This window comes from Vipera berus (assembly GCF_964194415.1).
Source record: "Vipera berus genome assembly, chromosome: 1".
NCBI classification, from domain to species: domain Eukaryota; kingdom Metazoa; phylum Chordata; class Lepidosauria; order Squamata; family Viperidae; genus Vipera; species Vipera berus.
Genome location: NC_138202.1, coordinates 326808976 through 326821004, shown reverse-complemented (window position 1 = coordinate 326821004; position 12029 = coordinate 326808976). Strand labels below are relative to the sequence as shown.

Sequence of the window (12029 nt, the reverse complement as noted above, 5' to 3'; positions counted from 1 at the left end):
TGTTTTAAGATCCTTTTGTCTGGAATAATAAAAATATCCATTGTTAAATGTTGTGACTTATAATTATTTTCTAATTTCACTAAAGGCAGAATGCACACCCTTGTTTTTTACAGGATTGGGGTAAACCTGGTGATCTACAGAAACTTGATATTCAGTGGCATGTTCCTTCAGCCGAAGAAATTGCTTTTTCTTTTGAATTGTTGGATACTTTTCTCCAGCCGGAGCTTGACAAACTGGAGCGGTATTCAGATGGAAATCTTGAAATGTCCAGGTTAGATAGATTCATTACTGACTGAATTGTTTTTTCAAGTTTAAGTAAATGAATATAACTAAATTCCTGGGTAAACTGATGAGATTTACTCAAGTAGAGGAATCAGGAGTACATTACATATCTGTTTATTTATTTAGAATATTTGTATATGAAGAAAGCATTATCAGAAAGATTTGCTTTATTTTATGGTTTTCTGTTTATTTTCTGATATACCGTAGATGCTATTCAATAATAGATAGCTTCCTGGGACTGAGAAAGAGAGTAACTTATGATTGGTTTGTTTGTCTAATTTCTATAGCTGCCCATCTCAATCAATGACTCTGGGCAGCCTACAATTCAAAAAAAACTATTGCAGTTAAAATATCAAAAATATTTTACCTTTGGACTTAATAACTGGTTGACCCTCCTTTGGCAGCAATAACCTCAACCAAACGTTTCCTGTAGTTGCAGATCAGACCTGCACAACGATCTGGAGTAATTTTGGACCACTCCTCTTCACAAAACTGTTTCAGTGTAGCAATATTCTTGGGATGTCTGGTGTGAATAATAGATAGTTAACAATAAATCACAACAGTGTGAACGGAAAGAAAAAGTTAAAACACATATATTTAGTGTGAGCTGCTGAGGCTCATTTTGATTATGGTTACATAGGAATATGTTTAATAATAGAAATAATAATTACTAGTTAATGTTATAGTATAATTTTCATTCAATTAATCCTTGGTTAAGGTTTGTTCAGTGACTGTTTGAAAATTACAGTGGTAACTTACAGCCAGTCCTTGGAAGTTGTGGCTACTGCAGCATCCCATGGTCATATGATTGTAATTTAGGCACGTGGTAACTGGCTTGCAATTGCAAACATTGCAGCACCCCACAATCATGTGACTGCCATTTGTGACCTTCATTGCTGGCTTCCGACGAGCAAAGTCAGTGGGGAAACCATCAGGAAAGTGCAAATGGGGATTACATAACATTGCACCTAATGACTGCACATAATTTGCCTAACAACCACAACTAGAACTGCCAAAACTGATATTGTTAGTCAGCACAATCATTTGATTTTTCAGTTAATGACCATATTGATATGAAATCATTAGGTTTATGTTTTTTCTAGTAACATTCCCTATCCTACTAAATAATACAATTGAGATATTCCTTTTTTTATAGGTAGTATTTCTTCATTTTATTTTAAAAGATATTTTAACATATTACAGGATACTACATATTAGTCTATACAATAAACCTGTTAATTCTGTAACATAAGGAACGTAGTTTTAGCCATCAGACCAAATACAGATAATACCTCATTTTGAGCCTCTACAGTAGCAATAAGAGTTATGAAAGAATGGTATTTCTTAATTTTTATTGAAATCCTGGATTGCTGGCCAGAGAACATTTTTATAATGACAGGCCTTATTAGCCAAAGGATGAGCTAGAATATTTCTTTGGTTATTATGAGGAATTTTTTGAGGCATTTGAAGGATTGCTGGACCTGATGAGATGGCTAAAACTACATTTTACAAAGTTACCGTATCTGGGATGAGTCCTGAAGAAGTGGACAGGATTTTTTGTGAGGTTGTGCTGTGGATTCATGCCATTCCTGGTTGATAAAAACTTCCAGGAAGGTGCTAGGATTTGAGGCAGGGACTTATTAGATATATTCTTGAGAGAGAGGTTGATCCCTACTGACTTGAAATACATGGTGGTATAGCCCCTTTTCAGAAAACTACTTGACCTGGAAATTGTGGATAATTATTGGCCAATCTTCAACCATCTTCCTTTTTGAGGGAAAGGTTTATGGGAATGTGGTGGAGCTGAATTGCATAGAATCTGGGAAAAATATATTACACGTAATCCTCAATTTACCAACAGTACATTTAGTGACCATTTAAAGTTACAAAGGCACTGAAAAAGTGACTTATTTTTCACACAACTGTTGCAACATCCCCATGGTTACATGATCAAAATTCAGACATTGGCAACTGACTCATATTTATGCCAAGTGCAATATCAGTGATCACCTTTTGCAACTTTCTGACAAGCAAAGTCAATGGGGAAGCTAGATTCACTTAACAACTGTGCTTTAGAGGTGCTATTGTGTCTTAGAGAAGTGGCCAAATCTGTGGAAACTTTTTGGGAAAAGTGTACATTTGAGGTTTGATGGCTAATAACACCACTTTTGTTTGGAGTAGTACCATAGAATTATATGTTAATGGAAAGATAATTTAATCAAGAATGTAATGCAACAAGGTTTGTTCAATTATCTGTATTCTATGAAATGTTATAGCCAAATAACCAGAAAAAGGAAGCACAACTTGCTTAGGTTGATATCAGGTAGCTTTCCTTCATCTGATTGTAGCCAATGAGCATGAGTGTTTAGAGAACCAATCAGGTATCATCTTGTTTTGGCAATGAGCCAATCAGATCACAGTACGATTCAGTTATTGATGTCGTGTATTGAAGCTGAGAGGAGGACATTGGTCAGTGTGTTTTGTGATTGCTATCAAGTTGGTTGGTTTTTTTGTGTGTTCTTTTCATTTAGTGAGCTTGTAAAACGTAATAAAATTAAAGTAATGGTGCAAAGAGTTGACTGGTCACCCAGAAAACAATGTAAAATAGTATTATTAAGTGAACAAGGCTACAGTTATAAAGAAATTAGAAGAAAAATTGGTGGAAACGTAACCAAAGGTGGCATTTCTAAGTTTTTGAAGAAGTATAAGGAGACTCAGTCACTACAAAACCACACTGGTAAAGGCAGGAAAAGATGCACAACAGCAAGTGATTAAAGAAGAATTAAGAGACTGCCTACAGAAGAAAATCATCTGGGTGTATACAAGATGAAATGGCACAATGCAATGTGAAGTTGAGTGCAAGGACTGTTTGGCGCAGATTGAAGGAATTTGGCCTAAAATCTAGAATTCCACAAAAAAAGCCATTTTTTATCTCTCAAACAAAGGTTGAAAAGACTAAACTGGGCTAAAAACCATGTTACCTGGACAGAGGAACAATGGGACATTATTATTTGGAGTGATGAGACCAAGATCTCTGTTTGGTAGTGATGACATAAAATATGTAAGGAGAAGAATAGGAGAAGATTTGCATCCTGATTGCATTGCATGTACCGAGAAACATCCAGTCAGTGTTATGATCTGGGGTTGTATGACATCAAAAGGTGTGGGCAGAATTTGTGTGATTAATGGGAATATAAATGGCCAAAAATACATTAATGAAATACTTGAGCCGAAACTGAAGCCTTCCGCACATGATCTTTTTCCAAGACAATGAAGCATTTATATTTCAGCAGGATTCAGCTCCATGTTGTGTTGCTGCTGTGTGCAAAAAGTGGTTTCAAGAGAATCATATTCCACTGCTGGAATGGCCTGGGAATAGCCCAGACCTTAACCCAATTAAAAATCCATGAAGCTGACTAAAGAAACTTGTTAGTCAGAAGCGATCCAGCAATAAAACCCAGTTAATAGAAGCAATCATTCAATCTTGGTTTCACATTATAACAGCTGCAGAACTAAAGGACTTGGTTCACTCCATGGGAAGACGTTGTAAGGGTGTAATTCATGCTAAAGGTTACCCAGCTAAGTATTAACTGACATAGTGATAATTTTTGTATATCTCATTTTTTCTATGGTGATAATTTTTGTATATCTTTTTTTCTACGTGTTTCACTTTTCTTCTTTATAACTCCTATTCTAATAGCAAATCCTTCCTAATAGTTATTGCATTTCATTCTTGATTAAATTATCTTTCCATTGATATATAATTTTATGGTACTACTCCAAAAAAGTGGTGTTATTAGCCATCAAACCTCAAACGTACATTTTTCACAAACGGTTTCCACAATTTTGGCCACTACTGTATGTTCCTCCATTTTATGGCATCACAAGACTCAGTCTTTCTTCTACTTGAATTTGACATTTACTGAAGACATTGGATGAAGTCAAACATGAGCATAGGGTCAGAATCCTATGGGACTGTTGTGACTCAGGGTCAGCCTGTGGGTTCGGCAGTTGGGTCGGATGACTCAGATGAGGGGGAGGAGGGGGGTGTTGAAGACCTTGCTGATGATAGCCCTCAGGCAGGCCCCTCCCACTTGGTCACCATGGAGACCCAGCTGTGTGAGCCTGACAGTGTGGATGAAGATGACCCACAGCTGGCCCTGTTCAAGGACGCCCGACGCAGGAGGCAGTCAAGTAGGAGTAAGCAGAGGAAGGCAATGGGGCTTCTCGGAAGGAGGGAGAGAGAAGCCACGCCCTGAACTCTTTATAAAGGACTTGTTTGGGGAGGGCTGGTTTGCTGAAAGCAACCGCTCAGATAGTGTTTCAAAGCTCCTGTATCTTGGTATGTGTCTTGTTTGTTTTTTGTAGTAATAAATTTGGCAGACGTCATTCCAGCCTCTTGCCGTTTATAAAGGGGTTGCCTTTTTTGCAGGGCCGGTAGCAGGCTGGTACAGAACAGGGACTGCCTATTCCCAATTGTTTTTGTCTTTCCAATTAGATATGGTAGTGCATATAGGGACGCGGTGGCTCAGTGGGTTAGGACGCTGAGCCTGTCGATCAGATGGTCGGCAGTTTGGCGGGTCGAATCCCGAGTGCCGCGTAACAGAGTGAGCGCCTGTTACTCGTCCCAGCTTCTGCCAACCTAGCAGTTCGAAAGCACGTAAAAATGCAAGTAGAAAAATAGGGACCACTCTGGTGGGAAGGTAACAGCGCTCCGTGCGCCTTTGGCGTCTAGTCATGCCGGCCACGTGACCACGGAGACGTCCTCGGACAAGCGCTGGCTCTTTGGCTTTGAAACAGAGATGAGCACCGGCCCCTAGAGTCGGAAACGACTAGCACGCACGTGCGGGGGAACCTTTACCTTTACCTATGGTAGTGCATGGTTTCTCTATAACCTTTTTTTCAATCTGTATACCTACCTTACTCTGTACACCGCCCCGAGTCCCTCGGGAGAAGGGCGGTTTATAAAAACAAATAAATAAATAAATAAATAAATAAATGTCATAAGCAGGGTTCACGGAAATTAACATTCTGAATTACTACCCTTCTGCCAAAAAGCATTCCCCTGGAAATTCAAATTATTCCCACTCTGTTGCTTTTTAGGAAGGCCATTAAAACTTTCTATTCCAGGGATTGACAATTTAATATTGTTCCCCTATGGCTTTGGAGTATTTATCTAATTATGTAGGCGTACTTTAAATTTTATATTGTAATTTTTATTACTTTTAATCTTATTTATAGATGTCAGTTTTAACAGAATAACAGAGTTGGAAGGGACCTTGGAGCTCTTATAGTACAACTCCCTGCTCAAGCAGGAAAAAAAGTTTTTTACGATGCTCAGAATTTCCAGAGGTGATAGTATAATATAGACAGACAGATAATTGTTTATTATTCAGTGCAATCAGTCAATCAAATAGGTTTGATTGTTTTTATTTAATTAACTGCTGGCAAAAGCATTATATGACTATTTAATGATTTGGCCTCTGAAATAGTGGCTTGTTTGAACTGCCAGATAAAATTATTCAGCATGACTACTTAATAGGATTTCTTTCTAATATTGTTATGGAGGTCAGTTTTAAAAGTTCTTTTGAATGCTTTTTAATAAAGTAAAAAATATTTCACCTAAGCATATTTAACATTTATTTTCAGAGATGATGTTCAGCAGTGTCTTACTATAGTACACAATTGCCTTACTGGATCTGGAAACATGTTGCCACCTCTGAAAGGAGAAAAAGTGGCTCACATGTAAGTAAAATTTGCTTTATGTAGATTATAAATGGGACTATTTAGATAAAAACATCAGAAATTGTTTTGTGCCTCACTTAGGATTCTTAAAATATGCATTGAGAGTTATTCATCTGATATTGTACCTAATAAAAACCATAAATTAGCTGGGTTTTGTTTTACTTTCCAATGACCTTGAAATTCCCTGATGGTCTCCCATCCAAGTAATAAATCAGGTTTGGTTCTGCTTATAATTTTAAAGCCCACACAACATCACTTGTTAGCAATCCTAAGTACAATAGTAATCAAGAAGTTATACAGCTTCATTGTTTTTGAAATTCTGTCTTCATTTTCCTCAAAATGTAGAAAAAAATAGAAATTAAAAGATATCAAATTATAACTCTTAATCTTTAGGAATTGTAACAGTAATTGCTGTTTTATGAAATTAAATTCACTGCATCAAGATTTCTGTTTAAAGAATATATATGTATTATATATCGTGCAGGGTTCCAAGTCTAGTGTCATTGGAAGAGATCAAACTTTATACCGGTGTTGAATATGGTAAGTTAATGCCATAGCATAAATGGTGGAAAAAATTTGCTGTTACTTAATTCATGACAACGCCAATCTATTATTGAAAGAAAGTAACTAACTTCTTATTGATGTTTTTCTGTGAATCTTTAAGGGGAAATGATAATAATTTCATAATTTTGCTGAGTTTAATATTGCATGCTACCAGACTCAACAACTCTGGGCAGCTAACAACAATCAACAATGAAATTCAATATAATAAAATCAATAAAAGCTAAAGGTAAAATATGGAAAATATATACTGTATATGAGCTGGCCAAAGCAGGACATGAAAGCTGTCAACATGAAGAAGTTCCTTACAATGTGCAGAGGTTTCCACCCCAAGTCCAATACCCAGGGACTAGCCTGGAAGAGACTGGACAGGGTCCTATGAGTGTCAACGTTCCTGCCCTGTACAAAACAGAACATCTAGGAGTACATCAGTAAAATGGCACCCAAAGATGACCTACTGAGAGAATGCCTGAGGCAGCAGCAACAGACATGGGAGAAAGTTCAAGCAGAGGAAGTGCCACGGCAAGATAGTACTGTGCACAGGATGTTCCACTGACAGATAGATAGCTGAGGTGACATGCAATGGGAAATACTACTAGTGACTAAAAAGGGCTAATCTAAAAGACAACACTGTGGCAATGATCATGGTTGCACAAAAACAGGCACTAAGCACTAGATCCATAGAAGCAGGAGTCTATCATATTAGGCAAGACCCACAGTGCAGACTATGCACAGAGGCCTCAAGAGACAGTACAACATGTAGTGCCAAGGTGTAAGATGCAGGCAGGAACAGAATACACTGAACAGCACGACCAAGTGGCTGGCATTGTGCACAGGAACATCTGTAAAGTATATGGGCTAGACCTTCCCAAGTCCTGATGGAAGATTCCAGAGAAGGTTGTGGAGAATAAGAAGGCTAAAATCCTGTGGGACTTCCTGATCCAGACAGACAGGCAGATACTAGCCAATCAACCAGACTTCATGGTCCTAGGCAAGGACAGAAGACAGCAGTAGTGATAGATCTGGCAGTGCTCAGTGATTGCAACATCAGGATGAGCAATAATGAAAAGCTGGAGAACTACCAGGACTTGAAAGGGGAACTAGAGAGGGCATGTAAAGTAAAGACCAAGGTGTTCCCAGTGATGGTAAGGAGTACTTGAGAGTATGACTCCTAAGGTGGGAGAGTATCTCCAACAGATTCTAGGAATAACATCAGAGCTCTTTGTCCAGAAGAGTGCAGAAATAAGAACAGCTAAGATACTGTGCAAAACCCTCAAACTTATCTCTGAAATAAAACAAGGATGTTTTGGATTATATACAAACCTTATGGGTGCATGCATATCTTAAGTATGCAGTTATATGTGTGTATGGTCCATGCAAATCTTTTCACATATTTGCACAGCTATACTGGAGAGAAACCTATTCCTTTGTTTTTATTTTTAATGTTTCTGCACCTTTTGACATTCCTTGCTACACACTGTAATTTATAAACTTTATAGATAATGAATGGTCTTACTTGTTTAGATTTGTCGAAAGAGAATTACAGGGAAAGAATCTGCAAAGTGACAAGAAAACTCCTACGTAAGTGTTCTTTTAGTTCATTTGCTCTCATTTTCACTGAATTTGTAGAGTAGTTCAAAAGATTTATACAAATCAGATGGTAAATCAGATATGAAGCAAAGTACTTTCTTCTTCACTTTAAGTGAATGAAGGGTGTTTGATTTTTATGTCTTGAGATTAAATATTTTTTTTAATGGATCTCAGGTCACAGTTGGTAAGATGGAATGTGGGACAATGGATGGAGCTTCCTAGAGTCTTTCATTTTGGGTTGGGAGACTAGATTTTTTTATGTGGTGCATGAAAGCTGAAGACTGTCCTTTTTTCCTACTAAAAACAGTAAGAAAGTGTATTATTGTTCCTTGGCAGTTTTCCATCAATATGACAAGAGTGCTTTAACTACAAACAATTAATTTGTATTGCTTTATTTAACTATTTTTTTCTTTATTGTGATAGACTTTGTACTTGACAACTCGGAGGATGATACTAAGTCTTTGTTCCTAATCATTAAGGTATAGTTGCCATTTCTAGTGTGATTTCTAAAACATTAAGTTGGATGGATGGCTTTTTTTTTTGTAAAACTCAAATTCTTATTTTACAGATCATTGGGGACCTCTTACATTTTCAAGGTTCACATAAGCATGAATTTGATTCACGGTGGAAAAGTTTTAACTTGGTGAAGAAATCAATGGAGAATAGGGTTCGTATTTATTATGTAATATATTTACATGATTAAGACTTTAAGGAATCTAGGGGGAGTTAATGTTCATAGTTAATGAAATAAAAGGAATCACAGGTAGCTCTGAATAAAGTTTTTCCACATAAAAATAATTGATTTTCTTATTTACAGCTTCAAGGCAAGAAACAGCATATTAGAGCACTGCTCATTGACAGAGTCATGTTGCAGCATGAGGTAAATATATATCTTTTTTAACCACTGTATGTGGGCTGCCTCTGAGTCTGTAGTATCTATAACTTTCATTTATAAAATTAAAAAAATCTAATTTGTTCCTTTTTCTTTAGCTCAGAACGCTCACTGTTGAAGGCTGTGAATATAAAAAAGTACATCAGAACTTGATCAGGGACCTTCTTCGTTTATCTACAAGTTCATATGGCCAGGTAAGCCATATGCCCCCTCTCATTTCATACAAGCAGAATATTAATTGCAGAGCTGAGTTTTGAAAAAGATATTTGCAAGGAATGGAGTGCTATTGCATAGTTCATTTGAAATTTCGGAGAACTCTTTCTGTGTCGGCTTTAATCTTTGGGATGTTATCCTGCATAGGTAATCCTTGACTTACAAGGATTACAAGTTCATTTAGTGACAATTCAAAGTTACAACAGTACTGAAAAAAGTGACTTGTGACTGTTTTTCACACTTATGACCATTGAGACATCCCCATGGTCACATCATCAAAATTTGGATGCTTGGCAACTGGTTCATATTTATAATGGTTACAGTGTCCCAGGGTCACTTTTTGTGACCTTCTTACAAGCAAAGTCAATGGGGAAGCCCAATTCACTTAACAATCCCATTAGTAACTTAACAACTGCAGTGATTCACTTAGCAACTGTAGCAAGGTAGGTTGTAAAGTGAGGCAAAATTCACTTAACAAATGTTTTGCTTAACAACAGAAATTTGGGGCTCGGTTGTGGTTTTAAGTTGAGGACTACCTGTACATCTTTATTTTAAGAGCTTGTTAACATTTCCTCAATGGCATTTGGTTATGCCACAGTGCCTCACAATATCCTGCCATGTAATTACTTTCAGCCTATGCAGCAGCTATACTTCTAACTGCCACTGGGTGGGTGCCTGGAAGGGTTAATAGTAATAGCAATAAGACTTATTATATACTGTACAGCACTCTTTGAGCTGTTTACAACATCAGCACATTGCCCCCAACAATCTGGGTCCTCATTTTACTGACCTCCAAAGGATGGAAGTCTGAGTCATCCTTGAGCCCTGTCAGGATCAAACTCCAGGCTGTGGGCAGAATTAGCATGCAATACTGCATTCTAACCACTGCGCCACTTATCTCTGTGGAGATAAGACAGTACTGACTTGAATAGTTTAGAAAAAGCTGGGTAGAGAGGTCTGTGGACCAACTAACATAGCTCTAATCTGCAGCAGCAACACATATTTTTTAGAATTCATTTTCTGCTCATCAGTTGTGGGTTTCTACTCACAGAAGCAAGCCAATAAAATTCTTAAGCTCTGTCCAGGTGATTTGCAATTTAGAGTTGCCTCATAATTGAGTTCCATGCAGAATGTATTCCTTCTAATACTAGGAATCAGACCAAAAAACAAGCAGATGCAGAACAAGATTCTTAATTTCTTAACATATTTCACAAAAGTTGTTTTGGTGCCTTATAAGAAAATTATATACAATGCATATCTAGATTATAAGACTGTTTAGAACCAATCACCATATAAAGTAAAGCTTATTTGTCCTCTGTTTAGCTTTTGTACAAATTTCTATGGTATTTTTACCCTAGGTCAGGAACAAAGCTCAACAAGCCTTTTTCACAGCTCTGGGGACTTACAACTTTTGTTGCAGAGACATCATTCCTTTGGTTTTGGAGTTTTTGAGGCCAGATGGGTACAGTGTCACCCAGCAACAATTTAAAGTAAGGAATTTATTAATTTTCTTTAAGGCCATTGATGGGGGAGGTGTAATCTCCAGCCAAAGAGACTATTTTTATCCCCTTAGAGTTCCAAAATAAATTGGCAAAATTCACTGCCCAAATGACCTATTTTGGGTGTGGTAATATTTATGCCTCTCAAAGTGAGAGTGCAAAAGGGATCGGGAGGTCTGTGGATGATAATCTCTCCTTCCTCACTTTGTGACAGAATGATGCTTGAATCCAGCATTTTGCAGTCAAGATTTTGGTGGTGTGATTTCAGGTTGCTTTTCAGACTTTGGGTGGAAATAGGAATAGGGTTTATTTCCTAGAGGCCCCATAGCACCCTTGCTTCACAATAGCCTTACAAGAGAAAAAAGGTTTTAAAATTAAAGTCCTCTCCTTCCAATAACATCTGCAGTTGTCTGGTCAGGAAACAGTTACCACTGCTGATTCAGGAGACCTTAAATAAGTGATAAAATTTAACTTTCAATGTTATATATTATGTAAATAACAGGATGATGATGATTATATGAAAAACAGATATTAAGATTAGTAGATCTAATACTTGTTTCCTTCTCAATTCTTCTGATAAGTTTCTAAAAGATTTTGAAAGTGTAAATTTTAATACTTTTAATACAGTACGGGTGATTGGGTGATTTGTTTTTATTTGACATATTTTATTGGCAGTTGAAACACTGACTCTGGACAGCTTTATGAAGCAAAATAAGTTTTTTTGGCTTTCAGTTGTTGCTGTTGTTAGATGCGAAGTCATGTCCGACCCATCGCGACCCCATGGACAACGTTCCTCCAAGCCTTCCTGTCCTCTACCATCTTCTGGAGTCCATTTAAGGTCACACCTACTGCTTCAGTGACTCCATCCAGCCACCTCATTATCTGTCGTCCTCTTCTTCTATTGCCCTCAATCTTTCCCAGCATTAGGCTCTTCTCCAGTGAGTCCTTCCTTCTCATTAGGTGGCCAAAGTATTTGAGTTTCAACTTCAGGATCTGGCCTTCTAAAGAGCAGTCAGGGTTGATCTCCTCTAGGACTGACCGGTTTGATCGCCTTGCAGTCCAAGGGACTCGCAGGAGTCTTCTCCAGCATCATAGTTCAAAGGCCTCAATTCTTTGGCGCTCAGCCTTTCTTATGGTCCAACTTTCACTGCCATACATTGCAACTGGGAAGACCATAGCCTTGACTATATGCACTATATTTCCTCCCTAGGAGCAAGCGTCTTTTAATTTCTTGGCTACAGTCCCCA

At 37.6% G+C, this 12029-nt stretch overlaps 1 protein-coding gene across 2 annotated transcripts in view; it reads left to right on the top strand.

Annotated features, from left to right (window-relative positions):
• PSME4 (proteasome activator subunit 4) overlaps positions 1-12029 on the top strand; it is a 98211-nt gene that overhangs the window by 45806 nt on the left and 40376 nt on the right. For both annotated transcript variants that reach the window (XM_081313373.1, XM_081313372.1), the window contains 9 exons: positions 114-271; positions 5932-6027; positions 6512-6567; positions 8113-8169; positions 8602-8657; positions 8747-8845; positions 8996-9058; positions 9169-9264; positions 10642-10773. In XM_081313373.1, the coding sequence (XP_081169499.1) occupies positions 114-271; positions 5932-6027; positions 6512-6567; positions 8113-8169; positions 8602-8657; positions 8747-8845; positions 8996-9058; positions 9169-9264; positions 10642-10773 (813 nt within the window). The remainder of the gene's footprint in view (positions 1-113; positions 272-5931; positions 6028-6511; positions 6568-8112; positions 8170-8601; positions 8658-8746; positions 8846-8995; positions 9059-9168; positions 9265-10641; positions 10774-12029) is intronic.